This window comes from Zootoca vivipara, chromosome 11, assembly GCF_965207765.1.
Source record: "Zootoca vivipara chromosome 11, rZooViv2.hap1.1, whole genome shotgun sequence".
In the NCBI taxonomy this organism is placed as follows: Eukaryota; Metazoa; Chordata; class Lepidosauria; order Squamata; family Lacertidae; genus Zootoca; species Zootoca vivipara.
In genome coordinates this window covers 45,483,946-45,510,100 of record NC_142594.1, presented here as the reverse complement: position 1 = coordinate 45,510,100, position 26,155 = coordinate 45,483,946, and the positions used below count along the sequence as shown (strand labels likewise).

The 26,155-nt window shown below is 45.4% G+C and overlaps 1 protein-coding gene across 1 annotated transcript; it reads left to right on the top strand.

Moving 5' to 3' along the window:
* Positions 1-23,449: 23,449 nt before the first annotated feature.
* Positions 23,450-24,606, top strand: LOC148684293 (uncharacterized). Its single transcript, XM_088654245.1, has 2 exons — positions 23,450-23,714; positions 23,966-24,606. The coding sequence occupies exons 1-2, from the start codon at positions 23,450-23,452 to the stop codon at positions 24,604-24,606; spliced, it is 906 nt and encodes a 301-aa protein (XP_088510371.1).
* The last annotated feature ends 1,549 nt before the right edge of the window (positions 24,607-26,155 follow it).

Here is a 26,155-nt window from a genome sequence, read left to right as displayed (position 1 = left end):
GGGTAGGCAGACTAAGGCCCGGGGGCCGGATCCGGCCCAGTCACCTTCTAAATCTGGCCCACGGACAGCCCGGGAATCAGCATGTTTTTACATGAGTAGAATGTGCCCTTTTATTTAAAATGCATCTCTGGGTTATTTGTGGGGCATAAGAATTGGTTCATTTTCCCCCCTTCAAAATATAGTCCGACCCCCCCCCACAAGGTCTGAGGGACAGTAGACTGACCCCCTGCTGAAAGAGTTTGCTGACCCCTGTCATAGAGGATGTTCTCCAACAGAGATTCAGATAGTAGGCATAGGTACCAGGGACAGGCCTTCTAGCACCATGGAGAGCTCCCTGATCAATAAAGAGGATGCTTTGACTGTGCTCTTTTCCTCTGTGATGTCATCTCAGGACGCTTCTCTCTGGCATAAGAACTGTGATGCAATTTTTGTTGAACATCGCTATTTATTTAAGGGATTTATGCCCTGCCTCAAAGCGGCTTACAGTGGGAAAAGAAAACATATAATATACAAAATGGAAGACACAGATTACAACATTGGAGAACAGAAATATTAAAGCAATGTTTATAGTAAAAATTCTCCTGAAATAAAACAGCTTTAACCTGGTTATCTAAAACTTAGCAGGGGTGGTGCCTGCCTGATTTCTGCTGGGAGGGAATTCCTGTATTTAAAGTGCCAAAGTTATGTTAACTACTACTACTACTTTTTTGCATACATGTATTGTGTGTGTGTGTGTGTGTGTGTGTGTGTGTGTGTGTGTGTGTGAGAGAGAGAGAGAGAGAGAGAGAGAGAGAGAGAGAGAGAGAGAGAGAGAGATACACACTGTAATTACCATTGGCTATAAACAATAAAAATATGACTGATTGACCGATTGTGAGTCTGAGCTCAACTGAATGTTTAAATAGGAAACCAGGCCTGCAGAGTGCCTACTACTCAGTTGCAAAAATGTAATGTAACAGGGCCCTAAGCCATGAATGCCAGTATCACCAAATGGCCACCAGTAGAACCTTCATCATTTCAACCAGGCACAACAGAAGAACGAAGGCCCTATTACACTTGAGAGATGAAGGAGCTGTAGAGCCAGGCAGAATCTCCACGGCAAACAATGTCAGGCCCTGACAGCCTACACTTCCTCAGACTGGGCCTTGGGCCTATAGGATCCCTGAAGCAAACTCCTGCTATCACATACTTGCACCGCCCTTCTTTGCCTCAGAATCAATACCTGAAGTGTTTAGGACCTGTTAGAAGACACACCTCCCACACCCCACACTGTCTTTCAGATGTGCTGTCTTTCAGATAGGAAAGAAAAAACAAGTACAAACTAGAGAATAGCCGACATAACTCTCCTAAAAAGAATGTGATAGTTGCAAATGAAGCATCTGGTGCCACTGCAGAGACCAAGGCTGGTGTGCTGCTGTTTTAGGGTGGCTCAGTTTTATGATACTAACAATCCAAAATAATAATCCACTTTGTTAGCACTGTTTAGGCTTCTTGTGTCTTATCTGATTTTCAACAGCTTCCTTGAAACGTGCCAAAATTGGAGAGCATTTAGAAGACAACAGGGAAGATGGAGGAAAGGCTTGGAACATACTCAGCCTGAAAAAGCCTGATGGATCTGCACTGTGTGTAGCCTAATTTTTTAAATATATATATAAAAAAGACTAATAGCACAATATGGAAGTGTCTACTTTGACAGGAGTGCTATTGAGATCATATTACAACAGATATATTGGGATTGCAGCATAAATACAGGAGAAATAGATGCATTTTTGCAATATGACATAATAAATCTTCAAATCTACGATGGGCAACATATAAGGAAATGACTAGTTTAAGTTGCAGAAGCACGGAAGCCCAAATGTCTCCTTGAAGGTGCAATGCTGATTGGTGTCCAGTTCACACGAGCAAGGTTCATGAGAGGGTTACTATCTAGAGAGGCTTCACAATTAGTTCCACATGTTTAAGGAGGTTTAAGCTTGTGTTTCGTGGCAGATGATATCACTCTCTCACACACATTATCTCTGTATAGTGTGCTGAGTAAATGCCATTTCTGCTCCATGATTGCTTCCTTTTCCTGTATTAATAAACAGTCTGCCTGCTCCTAGGAAACCAGTTGCCTTCTGTGCTTTTCTCCTCACCTAGACTCCTTCCAAATCAAGGGACCCGTATTAGGTATTGTTGATAGTGGTTGTCAATAAAAGGCGTTTCTCCCCCTGGTTTCTCCTTGATTAGCTTTGGCTGTATTTTTTGTATGGAAAAGGCCGAAAGACTATCAACATTGAGAGATAGCTTCCTAATCTCAAAACCACGATTGACATTAATAGCCCCGAAAACCATTTTCCATTGGGAAAGAAAGGGCATATTCCACCAGGTGCAGGCTGATGTCTTATCAGTTTATATGCTAAATAGTGTCTCGTTCAAAGAGAATGTAGGAACAACTTTTTTCCCCCTGTGGATCATTTAAAAAATAAATAAATCTGAATCCCTTGCTTGTTAATTGGCTTTTATAATGCCTGTGTTTTCAGAGCTAGTGCCAGTGGAGTGATATACGTACAGAAATAAGACTTTTGTTCGGCAAGATCCAGGTTTAACTTTTTTATCTGCCATGTTTTGGACAGATTGCTGTGCCTCCATATGTAAGCCTCAGTGAATTTAATATGAGTTAGTGGTAGTTGGTGTCCGTTGAGACTGGTGGGACAGAAAGAAGGGAACCCAAACATTAGATGGAGCCAGAGCCACCAACAGAAAAAAAACCCAACAACCTCATTCTCCTTCCTTCCCATTTCTACAAGGGGCATCAGCGGGTTGGTTTGAGGAGGAGGAAGCTGACACGTAGGCCACACCCTGAACTTGTACTTAAGGAATAAATTTATTTATTTTTTTAAAAAATGTCCAGTAGCATCTTAGAGACCAACTAAGTTTTTTCTGGGTGTAAGCTTTCGTGTTCACGCACACTTCTTCAGATACACTGAAACAGAAGTCACCAGACCCTTTTATATAGTGGGAAGGTGGGGTGGGGTTTTTCTCAGAAGGGTAGTAGGAGATGGGTGATTGACTCAATGGGTATGGTGAACCTCTTGACGACTGTTAACAACTGCAATTAGTCCTCCAAGAAAAAGCAAGGGGTAGTATGCAGATGATTAGCATATGTAATGAGACAGGAATCCAATATCTCTATTCAGACCAGGTCTCTCCATACTTTTCAGTTTAGTAATAAGTTGTAATTCAGCAACTTCTCTTTCAGGTTTATTTCTGAAATTCTTTTGTAATAAGACAGCTGCTTTGAGATCCTGTATTGAATGTCCTGGGAGATTGAAGTGTTTTCCTACTGGCTTCTCTGTCTTGTGATTCCTCCCACTATATATAAGGGTCTGGTGACTTCTGTTTCAGTGTATCTGAAGAAGTGTGCATGCACACGAAAGCTTATACCCAGAACAAACTTAGTTGGTCTCTAAGGTGCTAATGGACAAATTTTTATTTATTTATTTCAACTGCGTCAGACCAATGCGGTTACCTACCTGAATCTTGTACTTAAGGAGGCAGGCTGGGTGGAGCAATGCCCCTTTTGCCCAAATGGACCAACCTCCACTGCAGATTGTGAGACATGCACTGATTTGGAACCAAAGCATTGTAACATGGGAGGAGCCTGCTGGATTGGGCCAATGGCCCACCTGGTCCAGCACCCTCTTCTTGCAGTGGCCACCCAGATGCCTGCTGGAAAACCTCAAAGGGGTTTGTCTGCCTTTAAAAACCTTTCCAGTTACAAACAGTATTAAAAGCAGGACCATGTGTATGACTGCCTCAGTACCACCATGAGCACAAATCAGCATGCATGCACAATAAAAATGGTGTTTGGCAGGGCACCGTCACTCTTTACATTCAGACTGGAAAACTGGCCCCACCCTCTCTCTAGTTCTCAGAGGGATTATCTTCACAAAATCAGAGAACTATTTGACAGTGGGATAGACTACCTCCCAGAAGGTGGTAGACTCACCTTCCTTGGAGGTTTGAATGGCCATCTGTCATGGATTCTTTGGCTGGGATTGCCGCATTATAGCGGGTCGGACTCGATGACTCTTCGGTTCCCTTCCAACTCTACAATTCTATGGTTTACTTTTGAGTTGGCATGACTAGGAGGATTGCAGCAGCCTAAATTGTTAAGCACACTTGTGAGTGCAGTTGTGGACTTGTTCTAGAAATAAGTCAACATGAAATGAACCTCCGATGCAAGGCAGTGGCATATGATTTGCCAGGAGTATGGGCAGGAGTCAGGCTCTGGGGCCTGTAGTGCTTTGCAGGACTGGGGCCTGCCTCAGCTTGTGCTGGAGAAGCAAGGAGTGGCCACTCAGGTGAGGCCACTTGATACCTCACTACACCTGGTGGCAGGAGCTGGGAGGGATAAAAGCTCAGCATTTCCCTTCAGCTCTTTGCCACAGCAACGCTATCCCTGCCTGGTTGTATCTGACCCCTTGCTCCTTGGACCCTTGCCTTGCCGATGCCTTGCTCCTTGGACCCTCGCCTTGCCGATGCCTTGATCCTTGACCCTTGGACCTCTGCCTTGCCGACGCCTTGATCCTTGACCCTTGGACCTTTGCCTTGCCGCTTCTTGACTCCCAGACCTTCACCTCTGCCTTGGTCCTTGACCCTACGACTGCCTGCTGCTGGACCCTCACCCCTGCACTTGTTCCTGCTTCTACATCACCATCTTGCCTCTGGTCCTGACGTCCTCAGTCAGGGCTTCAACCGCCTGCCAACCAGACCGTATCAGGATTACTTGATAATATGGATATATAAAAACACTATATACTTCCTTATAATATGGGGGGGGGGTCTTTATGTTGACCGCCAGTCTTGAAAAACAATCAAAAGGAGAGCTTTCTCAAAGCTGGTTTCCCTCTCATGTTTCTACATTGCTTGGATCCTCTGGGGGCAAGAAAGAGAAAATCCCACACAGTGTGAGAAAGGCTGTTATAGTGCTATTTACAGGCTGCCCAGCAGCAAAAATTATTCAAGCGCACGCAGGAAAGCCTGTTCTCAAACAACTGTCTATGCTACCAAAGCAGGCTCAGCAAACCAGCAGTTACATTGCAGGAGAACACAATGTTAACAAAAGCGACATACCAAAGAAGAGCTAGCCAGTTCTCTCAAATTTATTTTGGGATGAGCCCTGTTCATAAACTTTTAGAATGAGAAAATTAAGGATATCCTTCCTTCCAATAACTCACCATCTTTTTACTGAAAGACACTTTTAAAGAGAGTCTCAACGAAAGTAAATGGATAACTTAAGATCTCTGTTTCTGTTTATTTCTGTAATACAATTTTGCATAAAATTTTACACCCACCCACCCAAACAACAGTGCTTTATTCTGAATCTTTGGGGGGGGGCTCTCTCTTCACCCTTTACTGACCCTGATTGGTGGTCATGTCAGAAGGGAATTTAGTTCATCCAGAATTCCAGGTAACAAGCTCATTTAAAGTTTTCAGAAAGTAGGATATAGATGTAGCCTTATTACCGTAAACCTGTCCTTTCCTAAAGTTTTTCCTCTTTGTGAATCCTTGTTACACCCTGTTATGTACTGAGCTGAATCCTAGAACAATAGGATTCAGAATCAGCGGGAGCTACCCAATCCAACTCCAGGTGGAAGTGAATCCACAACCTGATTGGCCTGCTGGAGCAGCCAATCAGGCGGCTGGCAGAAGCGAATCTGCTACCTGATTGGCCTGTAGGAGCAGCCAATCAGGCTGCAGGCAGAAGTCAATCCACAATATAATTGGCCCACAGGTGTAGCCCTGAAGTAGCCAATCACGCAAGGCCCATTGTGTAAATAATGTATATAAGCAGATGGTTTTGGGAAAAGAGTGATTCTTCTTCTCCTCTTCTCCTTGATGACTATGAGCTGAATAAAGAGCATGAAATTCACTCTCGACTCCGAGTACATTTCACTGGCGACGAGGATGGGATCCTGCTGAGCTGACCGCCACCACGCACTGCACCGCAGCACCGCCAGGCTTCAGCACTGTGCATCCAGGCTTCAGCTCCAGGACCCAAGGAACCCAGAATGGCAACCGACAGCAGCTTCTCGCCATTCAAACCAGCATCAGGAGACTGGGAAGGGTACGCCGCCCGTTTCAACTTCCTCCTGCAAGCGAAAGAAGTCACCAACGATGCCATGAAGAGGGCAACATTCTTCAGCGTCTGTGGAGAGGAGACGTTTGAAATCGCCCGGGCTCTCCTTGCACCTAGAGATGTCGCTACCGTCTCTTACAAAACAATAATGGAACGGCTGAAGGAGCACTTCTCACCACAGCCCTCGGTGGTAGCTTGCCGAAATGCCTTCTACGCAAAGCGGCAAGCCCCGGGGGAAACCATAACTGGGTTTGTGACCTCCCTCCGCCAAGCCGCCCGGCTATGCAACTTCTCAGAGTTGGAGAACATGCTTCGTGACCGCCTCGTCGGTGGCCTGAGGGACGAGATGTTGCAACGACGCCTCTACGCCAAAAAAGACCTCACGTTCCAGATTGCTCTGGAGGAAGCCCTGGCAACCGAAGCCGCCGAGAGGTCAACGCAAGAGGCACGACCGGCCCCGCCATCCCAACCGAGGGTCTACCACGAAGACCTCACCGACGAATCCGAATCTGACAGGGAGGAAGTACACCGAGTACAGCGGCGCACTCAAGCAGCACACACACCACAGCAGCCTCGACGAGAAGGAGGGAACTGTGCAAGCTGCGGGGAGAACCACGAGAGGAGGACCTGTCGTTTCCGCAACGCAGAGTGCAGGCAGTGCAGAAAATTGGGACACATCGCCCGGGTGTGTCGGGCTCGACTCACCCGTCGACAAGCATCAGATGACCGACCCAGGAGCCCCAGGTCACACGGCACCATGCACCAAGGCAACTCGACGGAGATCACGGACTACCAGGTATTCCAGTTGCCCCATCCCAGCACAGAGAAAATTTATATAGAGGTACAGATAGAGGGAGCCCCATGCCGCATGGAGCTGGACACGGGTTCAACTCTATCCATAATCTCGGCCCGAACATTAAGGGAACTGTGCCCTAATGGGGGTCCCAAACTAAGGCCGGCCCCATTCACCCTCCGGGACTTCCAGAAACGTAAGGTCCCTACAATGGGGGTGGGGACCTTCAGGGTGCAATATCGAGGGCGAAAGCAACAATTGGACTTGCTGGTAGTTAAGGGCCCCTACGTTAGCTTACTGGGACTGGCATGGTTTGGACCTCTGGGGCTAGCCGTTACCGGGGTGAACCGCACTAGCTTACAAGTGGACGTGGACGCCATATGCAAAGAGTTTCCAGGGGTTTTCGATGGGGCATTGGGACGATATACAGGACCCCCCATTGCCCTACAGCTAGACCCCGCTGTACGACCCATCAGGCACAAGGCCCGCCGGGTCCCGTTCGCCCTGAAACCCCGCATAGACGAGGAATTGGACCAGCTCGTGGAGCAAGGAGTACTGGAGCCGGTGCCCAACGCCCCCTGGGAAACTCCAATTGTCACACCCGTCAAGCCTAACTGTTCGGTCCGCATCTGTGCAGACTACAAATGCACCATAAACAAGGCTCTCACGGCCCATGCATACCCAGTGCCAGTGGTCAGGCATGTCCTCGCCACCCTGGCTGGGTCAAAAATCTTTGGCAAACTGGACTTGGCCCAAGCGTATCAACAGTTGCCTGTGGACGAAGCCACAGCAGAGGCTCAGACGATTGTGACGCACAGAGGGGCATTCAGAGTAAAGCGGCTGCAATTTGGCGTTAGCGTGGCACCAGGCATATTCCAGAATCTAATGGACTCTCTCCTTAAAGGGATTCCTGGCGTCACCCCTTTCTTCGATGATGTACTGATCGCCGGGCCCACACCAGAGGAATTTGAGGACCGCCTCCGCTCCGTCCTGCACCGTTTCCAGACGGCGGGCCTCAAGGTGAAGCGGGAAAAGTGTTTACTGGGAGTGCCGCAGGTGGACTTTCTGGGATTTAAGGTGGACGCAGAAGGGGTCCATCCAACCGGTGACAAGGTACGGGCCATTTGTGAGGCCCCAGCGCCCAAGAGCAAGCCCGAACTTCAGTCATTCTTGGGACTATTGAACTTTTACCATGCCTTCCTTCCCCATAAGGCAGCGGTAGCGGAGCCCCTACACAGACTCCTAGATAAAAGGGCCCCTTGGGTGTGGGGCCAGCGACAAAGGGCCGCATTCCAGGCAGTCAAGGACTTGCTCATCTCGAACTCGGTCTTGGCACACTTCGACGAGAGGCTGCCAGTGGTGCTGGCATGCGACGCCTCTCCCTATGGCATCGGCGCTGTCCTGGGACACCAACTCCCGGATGGAAGAGAGGTGCCGGTGGCATACTTCTCCCAGATGCTTGCTGCAGCCGAACGAAACTACTCACAGATTGACAAGGAGGGTCTGGCAATCGTGAAGGGCGTAAAAAAATTCCATGATTTCTTGTACGGGCGGCCCTTTACCATAGTGACTGACCACAAGCCGTTGCTTGGCCTGTTTGCCCCCGAGAAGCAGACCCCCCAAGTGTTGTCTCCACGTGTCCTCAGGTGGTCAATTTTCCTTGCCGGCTACCAGTATGCACTAATCCACCGCCCTGGGAAGGCGATGGGCCACGCAGACGCCCTCAGCAGGCTACCACTACCCGAAACAGGCCCCGATCCAGCGCCTGTGCAAGAGGTTATGACCCTGGAGCTGCTTCCCGACCGACCCATTCAGGCACAAGAAGTTGCGCACCATTCCACAAAAGATAGGGTCATCTCCCGGGTCCTGGACTGGGTGTGGCGAGGATGGCCCAGCAGCAGCCCCGGGCCAGAATTCGCTGGCTACACAAACCGCAAACATGAACTGTCGGCCCACAAGGGGTGCCTGTTATGGGGAAGCAGGGTTGTTGTTCCCCAGCCCCTCCGCAAAAGGGTCCTCACAGCCCTACACGAGACACACCCAGGGGTAGTGAGGATGAAGGCCCTTGCCAGGAGTTATGTGTGGTGGCCGGGGATTGACAGAGAGATAGAGGCCTGGGTCCAACACTGCCAGACCTGCCAAGAATCCCGCCCGGATCCCCCAAGGGCCCCAGTCCAGCCCTGGGAGTCCGCCCGACATCCATGGTCACGCTTGCACGTGGACTTCGCTGGCCCCTTCCAGGGAAAAACATTCTTCATAGTGGTGGATTCCTACACCAAATGGCTGGAGGTCGCACTGGTACCGTCCACTTCTACGGCGGCAGCCATCCGGGTACTACGTAAGCTTTTTGCAACCCACGGGCTCCCTGACACCCTCGTCTCGGACAATGGAACCGCATTCACGTCAGAGGAGTTCCAGACCTTCACAGCGCAGAACGCCATCCGCCACATCCGCTCAGCACCATTCCACCCTGCCACCAATGGCCAAGCGGAGCGCATGGTGCGGACCACCAAGGACAGCCTCCGCCGCATGACACAAGGGGACTGGGAATACCGCCTTGCCGCATTTCTTCTAGCACAGCACAGCACCCCAAGCACAACGACGGGCCGGAGCCCAGCTGAACTACTAATGGGTCGGCGCCTTGCAACTAGACTGGACCGACTTCACCCCGACAGAGCTCAGGATGAGGTAGTGGTGGGGAAAGGCAGGAACCCCCGGACATTTGTGGCCCAGGACGCAGTGTACGCAAAGAATTTTGGGGCAGGCCCAGCATGGGTACCCGCCACAGTCACCAAGGTGACCGGTCCCGTGTCGTACGAGGTACTAACGGAAGGGGGGCAATGTTGGCGCCGCCACTGCGACCAGCTACGGCGACGATTCCCAGGAGGAACCCGGGAGGAGAGCGGGACAGAGGGGTCCCAAGGGGACAGCAGGGCAGTGAGGCCTGTAGAGCGAGAGGGGTGGGCAGGGGAAGCAGAAGCAGTAGGCACAGAGGGGCGCCCCGAGGCTGGAAGGACACCGGAACCAGAGCCACAACCTAGTGGTTCAGTGGCGCCAGACCAGACAGCCCCGGCACAGCCAGCAGCCTCGGAACACGAGCCAGAACCAGAACCCCTGACCAAGGAACACCCCAGGCCACAACGCACACGGAGGCGGCCAGCAGACCTTGGGGACTACGAATGCAACTTCCCGGGCAGGACTGGAACTTAGAGGGGAGGGGTGTTATGTACTGAGCTGAATCCTAGAACAATAGGATTCAGAATCAGTGGGAGCTACCCAATCCAACTCCAGGTGGAAGTGAATCCGCAACCTGATTGGCCTGCTGGAGCAGCCAATCAGGCGGCTGGCAGAAGCGAATCTGCTACCTGATTGGCCTGTAGGAGCAGCCAATCAGGCTGCAGGCAGAAGTCAATCCACAATATAATTGGCCCACAGGTGTAGCCCTGAAGTAGCCAATCACGCAAGGCCCATTGTGTAAATAATGTATATAAGCAGATGGTTTTGGGAAAAGAGTGATTCTTCTTCTCCTCTTCTCCTTGATGACTATGAGCTGAATAAAGAGCATGAAATTCACTCTCGACTCCGAGTACATTTCACACCCCCTGGGTATTGTGGAAGTTTCTGGAATATGTGCTAGGGTGCACAGTCAGTTCATGTGGCTGAGACCTTCAATAATTGGGCTGTTCTTCAATAATTGAGAGTATACCATAACTAGTACTCTTCTATTTCTTCACACTTAGAGCAGTAGTGGTCACACCAAGCAGTTTTCCTGGGATGCTTGTCCACCATTAGTGATATTCTCAGGCAGGGCTAAAGAGCTAAAAACATTTACTAAGCCTTATTATTAATGCAACAGTTTACTATTGAATATAGGCTGTGTAAACCTATGTACATTTTCTTCGGCATAAGCCTCTGTAGGATTAAATTCTGAGTAAAACTGGATAGGATTGCACTGCAAATGAAGCATAACCAACTATCAAACTCCACTTACCATCAATATGAATCATCATTGTGGTTAATGAACTGCTATTAAAAGATCAACATTGCAGGTTTTTATTTTTGTTCTATTTTTAAAATGAAGATCTGTCATTTTCTACGCTTGGATGTAATCTGATGGCAATGCAACTCAGTGGGAAAAAAGCAGCAAAAGAAGATATTTAATACAGTATGTATCAACCACTATATATATATATATTAATTCCCCTGCCAGCTCTGGGTCAGAGAGGAAACCTCCCCCCACAAAAGAGATGCATCCTTTTAAGAACCCACAGCCCTACATGTGAATAATTCAGATTGACTAGTTGTCACTGAGCATTAAATGCCTAGCTAAACTAATTGAAGACAAAGGCGTAACTACTCCTAAGACATCACTGAAAATGAAACATCACACAAGGCTCTAAGCATTTGACCAGAATTAGATGCACTGGACTGTGCTTGGCATCTTTACACACATTGCAGCTCCCCACGCTTGCATATCTGTGGAAAAATTATTTCTCTGACATAGCAAAGTGAGTGGAAGCTGGGGGTGATGCTGGACAGCCGAATTGTATGCATGAAAGTATCCAGGGCAGGATCAGTGCCGTCACTCAGATCATTTATGATTATAATATGCATAAAATGGACATTTCCATCAACTTCCCATCAACCTTTCCTCCTGTGTTATTATTGTCAATAAAACAAATTTGTCATCAACCTCTTGCTGATAAGGAGGTAAAATTACCTCTACGGAACCAAGGCCCCTCCAGACTGGTATTTTATGGTGGGCGTACTCTGCAACACAGTCTTAACAGCCACATTAGTGCCTTATGCATGAATTTATTATCTTATAGTTCGTTCTGCAATGCCTTCCCAATGCTACCGTCTTATTGCTGCTGGGGGTGTGGGTGTGTGCTGTAGCGCAACAAAAGTGGGACAAAAATAAACCAGAATGTTTGTGAGATTTCAGCAGGAAATTATAGGATGTGCATGGACTGGAAATGAACCAATATGAACATCCCAAATGTTTTTCAGGTACAAACAGTACTAAAATCAGGATCATGTGTGACCACCCTGAAAGCATCATGAGAACAACTCATCATGCATGTGCAATTAAAAGGTCATCTAGAGAGGGGCCAGCCGGGCTCTGACAATTAACAGTCAGTCCATCCAGTGTAGAAAAACAGCCAGTACTTTGTCAGTACTCCATTCTGTGTTTCCTTATCACTTAGTAACTCACTTTTTGGCTGATCCACACCCCCCCCCCCAGCCTCTTCAGAAGTGAATCATCCTAAATTAAAACAATAGACTTCAGAGCTAATGTATCAGCAAGAGTAAACAACTGCAAGAGTAAACAACTGACCGTCTTTATAGAAGATAAAAATCTCTCAAAGACAGGCTTGAGGGCAAAATCTGTTTTTAAAACCAACAACGTTAATTACATCAGAAATGGAAAAAGTTCTTCTTTACTTTAATTTTAAGAGGGAAATGTCCTTCCAGATAAAACGGGTGAAATAAAACCATGGTGTGTGTTGTGTGTGTGTGTGTGTTTAAACCATATGGCTTAAAGTGAGTAAGGACCCTTTGACAGATTTACGCTCTAAGAAACAGAAGAATGCTTCGTGTTTTTCAAGGCTAATTAGAGTCAGAAGGAGCTCAGCCCCTGGAAGGAAGAATATCACTCTATATGGTTGTGCCATTCCAGAACTAAAGTGCGTATGGGAAGCGCTTTTGGATAAACTTGCATCATACAGTAACTGAAAGGTCATCCAGGAAGCCGAGCTTCTTTGCATCCAGTGTTTTGCCACCAGGAAACTTTCCAATGTCAAGGAACTCATGGCGCTTCTGGTGAGTTTTGTTCCGGCAAAATGAATGGAACAACCAAGACCAGACTGAAATTGATCAGAGCAGGATTTAAACAAAAGGAAGAGAACAAGACACCAATTGTAAACAATAAATGCAAGTAATTGAGCTACGAAAGATGAAAGAGAATGGAAGATGAACAAAAGGGAAGGGTCCAGGGAGGACTTTTTGAGAACCGGTGAATTTATGTCAAGTTCAAAATGAAAAAAGAGTAGAGGCATGAGTTAAAAGGAGGAGGGCTCCCACCTTTTTCTGGTTGCACTCATGTGCAGCTTTATATTACTGTAGTTCGATGTGTAGAGGTTATAAATGTAAGTGAAATTCTTCTGAGTTGTTGTTGTTGTTTAGTCGTTTAGTCGTGTCCGACTCTTCGTGACCCCATGGACCATAGCACGCCAGGCACTCCTGTCTTGCACTGCCTCCCGCAGTTTGGTCAAACTCATGTTCGTAGCTTCGAGAACACTATCCAACCATCTTGTCCTCTGTCGTCCCCTTCTCCTAGTGCCCTCAATCTTTCCCAACATCAGGGTCTTTTCCAAGGATTCTTCTCTTCTCATGAGGTGGCCAAAGTATTGGAGCCTCAGCTTCACGATCCGTCCTTCCAGGGAGCACTCAGGGCTGATTTCCTTAAGAATGGATAGGTTTGATCTTCTTGCAGTCCATGGGACTCTCAAGAGTCTCCTCCAGCACCACAACACTTCTGAGTTAGGCTTGGGAATGAACTTTGTGGATAAGTGAAATCCCACTTCAAGTGAGGGGTGAGGTTTACAAGTCCCCAAATTCTTCTCAAACTCAGATTTAATCCTTCCTGCCATCTCTCTTTACATCCTAACCAGCTCTCCCCATTTCCACCCAGTGCCCCCCTTTCCTTTACACACAGCACTGGAAGGTGTAGCAGTGGTAACATGGGGGGTGGGGGTCATGGGAAAGGAAGGCCAGTTCTCTCTACACAGAAACCGCCACCAGAGGACTAATGCTTTATTTCCTGCAATGATAACGGATTAGGAGTCATCAGTCATCAGGAGTTAGCAGTCTTGAATATAGACCTAAATGTTTTTTAAAACACTTCGCCCTGATCTGTAATTCACAAAAGAGATCTGAGGCAGTTGCTCATTCTATCTCGGCCTTTAGCCTATCACATTTTTCTTCATAGCTAAGCCACAGTAGCAGGCAAAGAAAGTATACATTAACATTTAGGAGAAAGGGTATTTGTCTCCGCCTTCCCTAATGTACGTTACTTTTCCCTGGAGAAATTCCCTTCTGCCTAAGAAATTAAGGCTTTTAACTAAAGCGTGATTCTACTGTCAGAGGTAAACTAAACACCAAAGTATTGCAAGCATCGTAAAATGGATTACCGTAGTCCAAATTGAATTGGTTCCCTTGGCATAATCTAAACGGTGTGCATTGATACGGCACAGGTATGCACTGGAAATCTGACTAATACAACCAAAATAAATTATGCTGTCTGGAATGCAAGACAGCCTCAAGTACATGGACCTGAGAGATAGAGTAAAATAGTGTTTATGAAAATACTTTTGACAAGCAGGGTGTCAATGTGTAAATAAATAGAACACTTTCAGTGTGGCTAGATTCTAAGGCACATTAGATTTCTGTAGTGATTCTCTTTCTAGCAAACTGAGGCACAGCTGTGAACATCAAGCTGAACTACATAAATCCAGGGCTTTCATTGAAAACCAGTGTGGTGTAGTGGTTAGAGGCTTAGACTAGTAACTGGGAGACTAGAATTCAAATCCCCACTCAGCCACAAAGCTCAGCGGCTGACCTTGGGCTAGCCAATGTTTCTCAACCTTACCTACCTCACAGGGTTGTTGTGAGGCTACAATGTGGTGGTGGAGAACCATGTGGGCCACCTTGAGTTCCTTGGAGGAAAGGTGAGATATAAATATAGAAAACAAACAAACAAATAAACATGGTTTTCAAAAGGATACATGTTGCAATGTATTTAACTCTCACAAGGATGGATGAATCTGTCGATTGTGGTTCTCTCGGTCATTCATTTATCCGACCTTAAATCCAGTTGCACACATTTCTGCAGCTATTTGCATTTAAAAAGGGGGGGGCGGAAATCTCATGAACATTTGCCAGCATTTTAGTGCAAAGTTCTGCTAATAAACCACAATTTTGCAAAGCAAAAGTTTCCTATAATCTAATGCATTTTTGTAGGTTATTTTCACTAACAGATGCATTTTTATGCACACTTTAGTATATATGTTTCCATATACAATACTTGGCGGGAGAACCACATTGCAGAATTCAGAGAGGTGCAAATTTTGAAGGATTCACAATAATATGTACACAGCCATAATTTGGTGAGGTGGTTGGGCACAGGCAGCAAAACAGCTCTGAGCTCCAGCCTGAAGTCTTGCTACTTTCCAACCAAACACTGTCGCCGTTTCATTCGCTCACATGCAGCGGGGGGGGGGGGGGGACTGTAATCGTTTGACGCTGTGTTGAAATGTATAGCCAAATTACAAATATGTGGGCCCTGCTGTTCTTTTCTGTTCAGTTCCTCCATGTAACATTCACTACGCATCTTGATTTATTGGTGCGAAACAGATGTTTCCTGTGTTCCTGAGTGCTTAGGACGCAAATGCCCATCATTCAGCCCCAAGCATACTTTTTCTGACCTCCAAAAATATTTACCTCATGGGTACACTAAAGCCACTGTGACGTTAGGAGGACACAGTGAAATGCTATACAGGGCAGTGTCTGAACCAAGTTCCTGAATCTTTATTGAGGAAGACTTTATGGGCCTAGGTTTTAATGGACTAAAATGGAAATTTAGCAAGAACGGAGTTTTAACATTTTGAAATGGAAAGCAAAGATGTTGGCAAAATCATTGTGGAGAGGGAGCAGAGAGTCTTTAGCAACGTGATATTTTGGCGGTTAAGCATTGGGTGCAAGTGGTGTGGTGGAAAGTACTGGAATATTCCAAGTCTGGCTACTGGGGGGGGGGATGTTATACGAAACAATTCCCCCCTCAAATTTCCAGCACTAGCAGAGAAATGACATGCAGAAAGGCAGACACCCTGATTCAACCAATATGCCCATTGGTTGCAGATATGTAAGGTGGGGAAGGGTCATGACTCATTGGTAGAGCTTCTGCAAGTAGGGCTGTGAGGAGAGAACCAGCCAGAATAGTCAATGCTAAGTGAGATGGACATATGGTCTGACTCAGAATAAGACAGATTTGTTTGTTCTTGAGCATATTTATCAAAATGTGTACCCTCGTCCTGTTGAATATGGCAAGCGTACGCACGGTGGACGACTGGCAGATGAAGCTGATAGAATTCATGGAACTGTCCGAGCTGACTGGGAGACTCCGGAACCAGGGGGAAGAATCGGTGGAAGAAGATTGGAAGAAATTTAAAATTTATTTAGAAAAGAATTGTAAGATTAGTAGTTTTTAGCAAAGGATTTGGAAGTAAAAGGAGCTTGTAGAAGAGAGTTAGTCAAGTTTATTATGTATTAAGATTTAGTTAAGTGTTATTATTGTATTGATGTATTTTGAGATAGGTGTAAGAGATTTACAGTATTGATAATCCATTAAGAGTATAAATAGGTTTGGATAATTGATTTAAAAAAATTGGAATTAAGATTTGGAAAGTACTAAGGAAGTAAGATAATGAAACATAGTTGGGAGGGAATGGAGGAAGTCGACAAAGATTTGTGATATAAGATTGATTTGATATCTCTTTTTATTGTAATGTTGGTGTTTTGTTTTGTTTTGTTGTGTATACTCTGTGTTTCTTTTTCTGTTTTTCTGTCGTGTTTTTATAAAATCAATAAATATATATTTTTAAAAAGAGAATATGGCAAGCGTGTCTTTTGCTATGGATGAGGCCACTATTTCATTTGACAGAGCAACATCCCGTTCAGCTTCACCTATTGCCACCTCCTCTCTCTTGGAGCATGCACGATCTGGAGGCAGTTGCTGGCTGATTTAATGATGGAGTCAGGGCGGCTTTCAACAGAACCTTAAAAACACAACACAGCATCAAACATTAAAAAACTTTCCTAAATAGGGCTGCCTTCAGATGTTTTTTTAAAAAAGTTGTTTATTTCCTTGACATCTGGTGGGAGGGCATTCCACAGGGCGGGTGCCACTACCGAAAAGGCCCTCTGCCTGGTTCCCTGTAACTTGGCTTCTTGCATTGAGGGAACTGCCAGAAGGCCCTTGGCGCTGCACCTCTGTGTAAGGGTAGCCACTTATGCATTGCTAAAAAAGAGGAAAAGGAATGAGGACTTTTCTAATAAAAGTTTCCTTCAATGTCCGTATGACACTTTTTTTGCTGAATTACGTTCTCACCATATCAAGCTAATCCTTTGATGGCAAATGAGATAAACAGTATTTCAAGAGGACAGAAAACGTATGAATAAAAGTTTAAGAATGCAATGTTGTTGAAATCTGAGAAAGTCAATTAAATAGACTGATCTGAAAGCCAAATCCCCACTTAAGTTGGTTTGTTTTGCCCAAATGCTTAACTGGTTGTGGGTAAGCTTTCAATTAATTTTTATTGCATGTATCCACTCATATTTTACTCACCGGTGCATTTTCCCAAATGACATTTCTTTTCTCTGACAGAAAATTAAAAATATAACAGAAGCTCAGTATTTTTTGGGGGGGGGGGGGTCAAGTAAAAATATATATTTTGGCAATTTGAAATGATATAATAATTTGCAGTTACCGTGGTGTATGTGAAATGATATTCTATTTTACTGTAGGGGGGTTTAGTAGATAACTCATTGGCTACCTTCCAACTCTAATCTAGAGACTTCAAAAATGTGTTTATAATTTATGAACTAGAATGCCCCTGCTGGTGTCGGCTTTAATCCAGTGCCTTTTTCTTCCAAGACACAGCATATGTGTATTTATTTATTTTATTTTATACATGGTGACATATGTTATATGATGCAAAATAAAATACTGGGTTGTACCACTTTTAATGCTTCATCTACTCAGCTGGCTGAAATTCTTTGGGTAAAGGTACATTTCACCTGCGAGCAGATGTTTGCCAAAGCCGATGAGACCCTCGCCTCTACCCCATAGCCAATGTGTCTGCTGCTAAATCTATGATCTCATCATACAGCCTCAGATTTGAATAATGCATTCAACAGCATCAATAAGCTGCAAATATTTCTTCCACAGTACAGAGGAACAGCCTTCCTTGGAGGTATGTTCCACTGTGCTCAGTGGAGCTTATGCCCAGGATGGAAGTGTGTGTAGAATTTCATCGTGAGGTGATGCAAAGTTCTTTATCGGTTTCTCAACTGGTGTGAGTCAGAGCCTCATGCGAATCCATTAATTCAGCCATGAAGTCGCTGTGTGGAACTGGATTCTGCTGGCAACCTGGACCCTTACCTCCCCAACCCCAGGGCCGGCCCACTCATAAGGCAAGGTGAGGCAACCACCTCAGGCGGCAGGATCCACAGAGGTAGCAGATCCCGATGTGTATCTTTACTCCCCTTGTTCTTTGTAACTGGTGTAGATCTTCACTCACTCCTTCTTCCCTAGCGGGGAGCCATTTTGTAGTTCTCCTCAGGTGCCAAAATGTCTTGGAGTGGCCCTGCTCCACCCTTACCAGGCAACTTTGCCAAGTGGCTGGGGCGGCCCACCTGCGAATCATTGTGATGTCAGGTGACCAATTTTCCTTTTTTCACATGGCATGAAATCAAACGATGTGGAAATACACATAAGGTTTTGAAGCTGATTGTCAGCAATTGCCTGCAAGCCCAGTTTTGGGCAGGGAACTACATCCTTACCTGCCCCACACCTGGTAATAACAATAAGTAACAGTACAATAGAAATTCTTATTATGTACAACCTACCTGCTACATGGGATTTGCAACATAAAAATCATATTAATAAAAAGTATACGGAAGAACAGATATTAACCAGAGAATAAGAACGCCTTTGGAGATACAGTACGTAGAAAGAAAAGGGAATTCTATCATGAATCAATTTCAGGAAAGGCAAAATCTCCTGCTGACTTTGGCTGTTCAAGCAGCAGGTGAGGCTTTCAGTGCAGGGTGAGGTTCTAGGAATACTTTACATATATACATGAAAGAGCATCTCCACTCCCATCATTCAGCCCACTGAGATCCACCACCAAGGACCTTCTGGCGGTTCCCCCACTGGGTGAAGTGAAGCTACAGGGAACCAGGCAAAGGGCCTTCTCAGTAGTGGCACCAATCCTGTAGAATACCCTACCATTAAACGTCAAGGAGATGAGTAACTATATAACCTTTAGAAGGTGTGACGAATTGACACGGTTTTGAAATGTTTATTCCTACCTGGCTGGAAAAGAGTTAATCCACCTCCAGCCTGACTGACATAACATTCTGATGGGGGCGGGACTGTTCCCAGTTTAAAAGGAGGGAGTGTCGGTTTGGTCAGTTAGGGGGAGGGAGTGGTGTGATGTGTAGAAAGTTGAGAGGTCAGGAGAGTGGGAATGTAGATGTGGTTTAGGAGAGCTTGAGGTTAAATGTTTGACAGAGTTATTGTACAAATGAAACAAAGCTGATAAACACATTAAACGATAAAGACACTACTATGTTTTAAGATCATAAAATTTCATCTGTTTTTTGCCAAGAAGAATCGTCTTTATTGTTCCAGCGGGGTATCAGAACTCACAGCAGTGGTGGCTCAATAGAGGACAAAACTTACCTCAGGAATAGAGGCGACAGTTTGTGTCTTAGAGTTTCACTGAGGAGGTTTAGGAGGATAACCTGGGGGTGCCACAAAGTTGCCAGAGTGGAAAGGGCAAACTTTTACAGTGGGGAATCAAACTGAGTGAGACCCTTTACTGTAGGCAAAAGGTTATTCCGTCAAACAACCTAGAGTTTCTTAAGATACCAGGCCACGTAAGCTGGAAGACACTCTTTACTAAGAAACCCACAAGTAAAAAGGGGTTTATTTTAAGGCGGCAGGAGAAGAGGGTGGGTGGTTTCACCTCTGGTTTCCTGTGTCACATTTTAGTATTAGAGAGTGGGACATTTCGTCACAGAAGGCATCTGAAGGAAGCCCTGTATAGGGAAGCTTTTTAATGTTTCAATATGTTTTTATATATGTTGGAAGCCACCCAGAGTGGCTGGGGCAGCCCAGTCAGATGGGTGGGGTACAAATAATAAAATTTATTATTATTATTATTATTATTATTATTATTATTATTATTATTATTATTACACCTATCATTCAGGGCCTTGAACCACTTTCTGCATTTCTGTGCTGCACATGCTGATACAAAGTGTATTCATAAATTAAGGTTTATAGCAAACCATGGTGGCTTCATACAAAAGCATTGACTCTCTGTAGGCTACTTTTGCCATGGTTTGTGGCAAGGGCTGAATACAACAACTAGGAGATGCAAAATGAAAATAAAAAAAAATCTCAACCACCTCACTGCTTTTATAAGCATATTATCATTACCCAGCATCCCATCTGCTGCCGGTGAGGAAACAGTCAACAACACAAGGCATGATGTCAAGTATTAAAGACACAAGTGAGGGAAAGAAACAGTTGTTGTTCTTTGATGTACAATTGCTATTCCGTTCCTATTATTCGGCAGCCAAGTCCTCCACTCCTTGCACACTATAATTTCTATTGAGACAGCTTAATATCAGCATTGGCAGCCAAAACTTGGAAAATAACAGATTGGCAGGGGGGGAGGGGAACCCTACTGCGTTTTTGTCAATAGAGTGAAATTTTCAGTGTTCCCACTCTCTTGCAGAAAGACAAGAACAGGCAGATGAAGAGTACAATTCATTGGGCAGTTATTGATTTTAGTAACAGGCTTAATGGTGCCCTGGACTGCTCCCCAAGTGACCAATCTTTTTTTTTAAATTGTCATTGGGTGGCCAGACTCCCATCTATTGTAGGATACGTGCCATGCTGCTAAAACTTCTAATTGGATTCTTACATCTATTTTTATGTTGGGGATTAAGCAGAGGCAGTACTGTATGTGCTTTCCAATTCTAAGATTCTGTTCTTTCCGGATAAAACTTTACCTCTAATTAAATTTATGATGTTTTTGCTATTTATCTCCCAATGGAATTAACCAGGAAAGTTGCCCTGCTCATTGAATCTTCACCCTGACCATGATTCTGCAATGTGCCATTGTTGTATTATCGATGTCTTACCCATCAGGTGGTCGCTGCGGGTATTATCCTGATCCTGTTCAATTGATTTCTTAGAAACAGCCAATGTCAAAGTTAATAAGTACGAAATCAAAATAATATAAAACCTTTTGCTTTGCTTTGCTTTATCTTTTGTTTCCTAAATGTTTATTTTTATAAGTCTTTAGTCATATTAGCTTTTTTTATATAGAAAACAACATTTATTTATTTATTTAGTATGTTACATCAGAGAATTTGACATTCTAAACATTAATAATCAGAAAAACAGCAAAAGAAAATGAGGGGGAGGAGGACTACAATTATTATTCATGAAGCAATACAGCAATGAGATTAAAGATATTTACAAAACCTGGGTAATACTATTCCCTGCCCCTAAAAACTCAATTACCGGTAATTCCATTGAAGTTAAATAAATACATTTTAATTTGCAGTCTCAAAGTACTCCCAGCCCGTGAGAGCTAATTGAATGGACAGATGCCCTGTACATCTTCCTAAAGTGTTGGTGCTGACCTTTATAGCCCTAAACAGCCTCAGCCCAGTATACCTGAAGGAGCGTCTCCACCTCCATCATTCTGCCCGGACACTGAGATCCAGCTCCGAGGGCCTTCTGGTGGTTCCCTCACTGCGAGAAATGAGGTTACAGGGAACCAGGCAGAGGGCCTTCTCGGTAGTGGCGCCCACCCTGCAGAACGCCCTCCCATCAGATGTCAAGGAAATAAACAACTATCTGACTTTTAGAACCTGAAGGCAGCCCTGTTTAGGGAAGTTTTTAATGTTTGAAGTTTTATTCTGTCTTTAAAGTTCTGTTGAAACTGCCCAGAGGGGCTAGGGAAACCCAGCCAGATGGGCGGGGTAGAAAATAATAATAATAATAATAATAATAATAATAATAATAATAATTCCTAAGAGTAGCACAGGGGTGCATGTGGTGCAGCCTATATTTCCCTCTGGATGGAATGTACACACCTACAAAAGTCAATTTTTAACATAGCCCAACAGAAGAATTACTAGATCCATTAGTAAAGAATTACCCATAATGCTTTCCAGTTCATTTATAATATCAGCCCAGAACTTATTTCAGAACAAGTCCAAAAGATATGGAAGATATCAGCATTATTCAGGTTACATCTTTAACATGTGCTACTCGGGGTTTTATAAATGCGACTGAGGCATATTGGTATCAGCTACCATCAGAAAAAGCAATTTATAAAAACCTCTCCCCTTGAGACTTACGCTAATAGAGTTTTGTGGCAATTCTTCCATAACCATCTCCAGGTGTCTATCAAATATGACCCAACCTAGGTCTTTTTCTCATTTAGATTGATAGGAATTATCTGCAATTTCTGAATCGGCATTAACACTGCTGGGAGGTCAGGGTAGTCCCACCTCTGTGGCTCACCTGATGCCAATCACCTTGTGTTCACTAATGGGGCAGCTAAATTTTGCCTGCAGGCACCTTATTTGGGGCACCTTAATTTCGCCTGCAGGGTAATTTCACCTGGGCGCCCTTTCTGCTTGAGGGTAGCCAGGCTCACAGTGGGTCTAAGCCGACCTTTCCACAGGAGACGGCTGCCTCAGGGGATCAAGGCCGACCTCAAAAATTGACTAACATTTCTCGAGCATTACAACGGCATATCCCTATGGCAGGACACTATGAATTTGTGTACAGACTTTCAGATTCAATCAGATGCGGCTGGAGCAGTGGGTTTTGGGGTTTATTTTAGAGGGAGATGGTGCGCGCAGTATTGGCCATCCAGCTGGAAGGACACAGATATTACTCGAGATCTAACATTCTTAGAATTCTTTCCCATAGTGGTAGCGGTTCATCTTTGGTCAGAGGACTTCAGGAATCGACGAGTCTGCTTCAGAACGGACAATCAAGTGGTAGTCAGTGTCCTGACCAGGCAATCGTCACGCTCCGGGAGGGTGTCAGCCCTCCTGCATCATTTTGTGTTACGTAGTCTGGAATTGAACATGCAGTTTTCAGCCAAGTTTGTGCCAGGGCAGAATAATGATACCGCAGATGCTTTGTCTCATTTCCAGATGGACCGCTTCTGCTCGTTAGCACCAGAGGCGCTTCAGTGGCCAGAGCCATTCCCGAAACACCTATGGAACCTTGGGAGCGTGAAATCTTAAAGGGAGTATTAGCTTCTGTGGCCCCTTCCACCCTTAGCTCCTACAAGCAAGCATGGGCAGATTTCACGAGGTTCAGGCAGAAAGGGGCCGCCGCCACCCCGATGGCCCACCCACGCAAGGGGAGGTTATGCAATACATTGTTCATTTAAGAGGACTGGGCCGCGCCGCCAAGACACTCGGAATTCACACGGCAGCCATCACCTTTTTCTCTAAATCACTTAATTTTGTCGACCCATGCGATAATTTCCATTTGCGCAAAGCTAGCGACACTAAGCTGACCTCCAGCCAGCGACACTAGACGGCCCGTTACATTTGATATGTTATGCCAAATACACAAACAATTGAGGACCCTTTGTTGGTCTAAATTTGAGGCCCAGGTATTTTCCGCAGCCTTTTCGATGGCTTACTTTGGGGCCCTCAGGGTAGGCGAGGTAGTTTGTGAGGACCACCCTGATGGCATTACACGGGGCATATTGATACAGGACGTATTACTGTCCAGCTCTGTGGTATTAGTGCATATTCGCTGCTCCAAAACTGATCACAGGGGGAAAGGAGCAACCATTCGCCTCCAGGCAACAGGCCCTTGCCCAGTGAAGGATACCAGACGGTTCCTTTATATGCGGCCGCCTGGCTCTGGTCCACTGCTTATCCATCAGGACAGCTGTAGGCTAACCTGCCACCAATTCACTCGTGTGTTACGCAAGGCCATTGCCTCCTGCGGTCATAAGCCTAGCGAATTCTCTGCCCATTCTTTCAGAATTGGTGCTGCCACTTTGGCCATGCACTAGGGTCTGTCATCTGAGAGGATCCAGGATCTGGGGAGGTGGAAGTTGAACGCTTACAAAGGGTATTTCCATACTTAGCATGACCTCAGTGGCCAGGCTGATCCCCGGTTGTCATTCTTTGTCCTACAGGTCATCAGCGTGTGCAGGTCTGGATAGCCGGGCACAGCATTGTGCATTGGGCCCGGGAAAGGGCAATCGATACCAGTCTGGGGAGTGATCTTGGCCTCCCAGAGAACGTTAGAGTGTCCTGGATTACAAGGAGGGGCATGCTGTGGAAAGAATTGCTGCCAGCCATCCAGAACCGGGCTGCTTCACTGGGGCCCCCTGACGTGTTGGTCGTGCAACTTGGGGAGAACGACCTGGCCTACCGTAATGCTGTCGACTTGAAGCGGCATATATTCCAGGACTTTGATAATCTGGTCGATATTTACCCGGGGATGACGCTGCTTTGGTCTTCCTTGCTTGAGAGGCGCTCCTGGCGCGATGGTCGTTGCCCGAATGCATTAAACAAGACAAGCCGGCTCCTGAATTCCTTTGTAACCCGTAGAGTAGTAGCACTGAATGGTCAAGTTATCCCGCATCCGGCCTTGAAACGCAGTGAAGCAGCCCTTTATCGTCATGACGGCGTACACCTCTCACCGTTAGGGAATGATATATGGCTAGATGACATAATTAAGGGGATAAGAAATTGGTTGGGGGTGCGAGCGGATTGGCGGCGAGCCGGGGGGGGGGGGGCTCGAGTGGCGGTTAGGCGTTGGAAATTTGCATAACAACAAGATGAAGGAGGGGGCAGGTTATGTCATCAACTGCCCAAATTGGAGAAGTAATCCGTTAAAGGATTTCTGGGAGCGGGGCTTGGTCCAGAGCCTGGAGACGCCAGGGCCGTAAGGCACGCCCCATCGGTGGTCACAGGAGGAGTTCCGGTAGATGTACATCACTGGACTCCTTACTGGTGATTAACTTCTCACGGACTTCAACACACAGGTTGGAGTTGGATATAGTTTGATAGGTTCCAATGCCTGAGCCAATACCACTCATCATCCTTAATCAATAAAGTTGTGGCCTTAACCACCCAATTTATAACTTAATTCTTGTGTCTGGTGTTTTTATTTCTGGGAAGGAGGGACATTGCCACACAACAATATATCTTACTTCATAATTGTGTTGATACTTCTTTCAGCATCAAAGTTAGCTAGTTCTCCATAACCAAGGTACAGACAATTTTTCTAATTCTGCAAATATTGGCAGAATTATGAGTGATGCTTCTACAAGTCAGCAGAAACCTCATTGACAATACCTTCGTTAAGTACGGTAATTTCCTAAACTCCATAAATGCATGTAGTTTCCGCAGACAAAGATTTCCATTTGATGAGACAGCTAGCTCTCCATTTTTATACCTGTTAATTACTAAGTCTTTATGGCTATCCTAGATCTTTTCTTTTGTCCAAAAGATTCCATCAAGATCTTTTGCCAAGTGTCAAAAGTTTAGGATGTACTGCTCATAGCAAATTCAAAAACAAAAAGAAGATTTTATGTAAAGGAATCATTTTTAGAACTGTCCTCTTCCCCTAGCCAAGATTTTTCCAATTGTGACCAGCAATTTAATTCATCTTTGACTTTCAAATATCAGCTTTTTGCGACAGGTTATGTAGAACTTGTGATATCCATATACCCCAATATTTACCTGGGAGTAAGTCTCTGGACACGGTGCAATTTACTTCAGATTAGACATGCATAGGCAAATCTCATTGGAATCAATTAGATAACATAGTGACTTGCTAAGCATGACTAACTGTCTGTAAATTTGTCCTTGGGTGAGTTTTTTTTTAATTGTTTCAATTTCTTCATGCAGTTCTGACACATCAGGGCAAAATTTAAATCATTGGAGAGAGCTACTGCTGGAAATATTATGCAAACTCTGTATGAGTCAAACAAGCTTTAAAAATGCCATCTGATAACATGTCATCATTTGGTGTAGCACATCTGATGCACAAAGTGCTTTCAAGTCCAGCCAAGAAGCCACACAGAGAATATGTGCACATCTGCATTGAACCATTCATTTCAATGGACATATGAAATGGCTTTCTACGTTGAAAATAATGAGGAGCAGGGGAGGGGGCTTGTATGCGTCAGAGGTCCTATGCCTGGTGCAAATCTGAGACTCGAGGTTTTGTTCATCCTTCCAACAAGGGAGCTCAGTAGCGAACATATTTGAAGACCTGCTTGAGCTTTTAGATATCTATTATGATTTTGAAATACGCTTTTTTTAATGCTAGTCATAAGCTATCTTGGAGGGATTCTCATCCTAAAAGGTCAGAT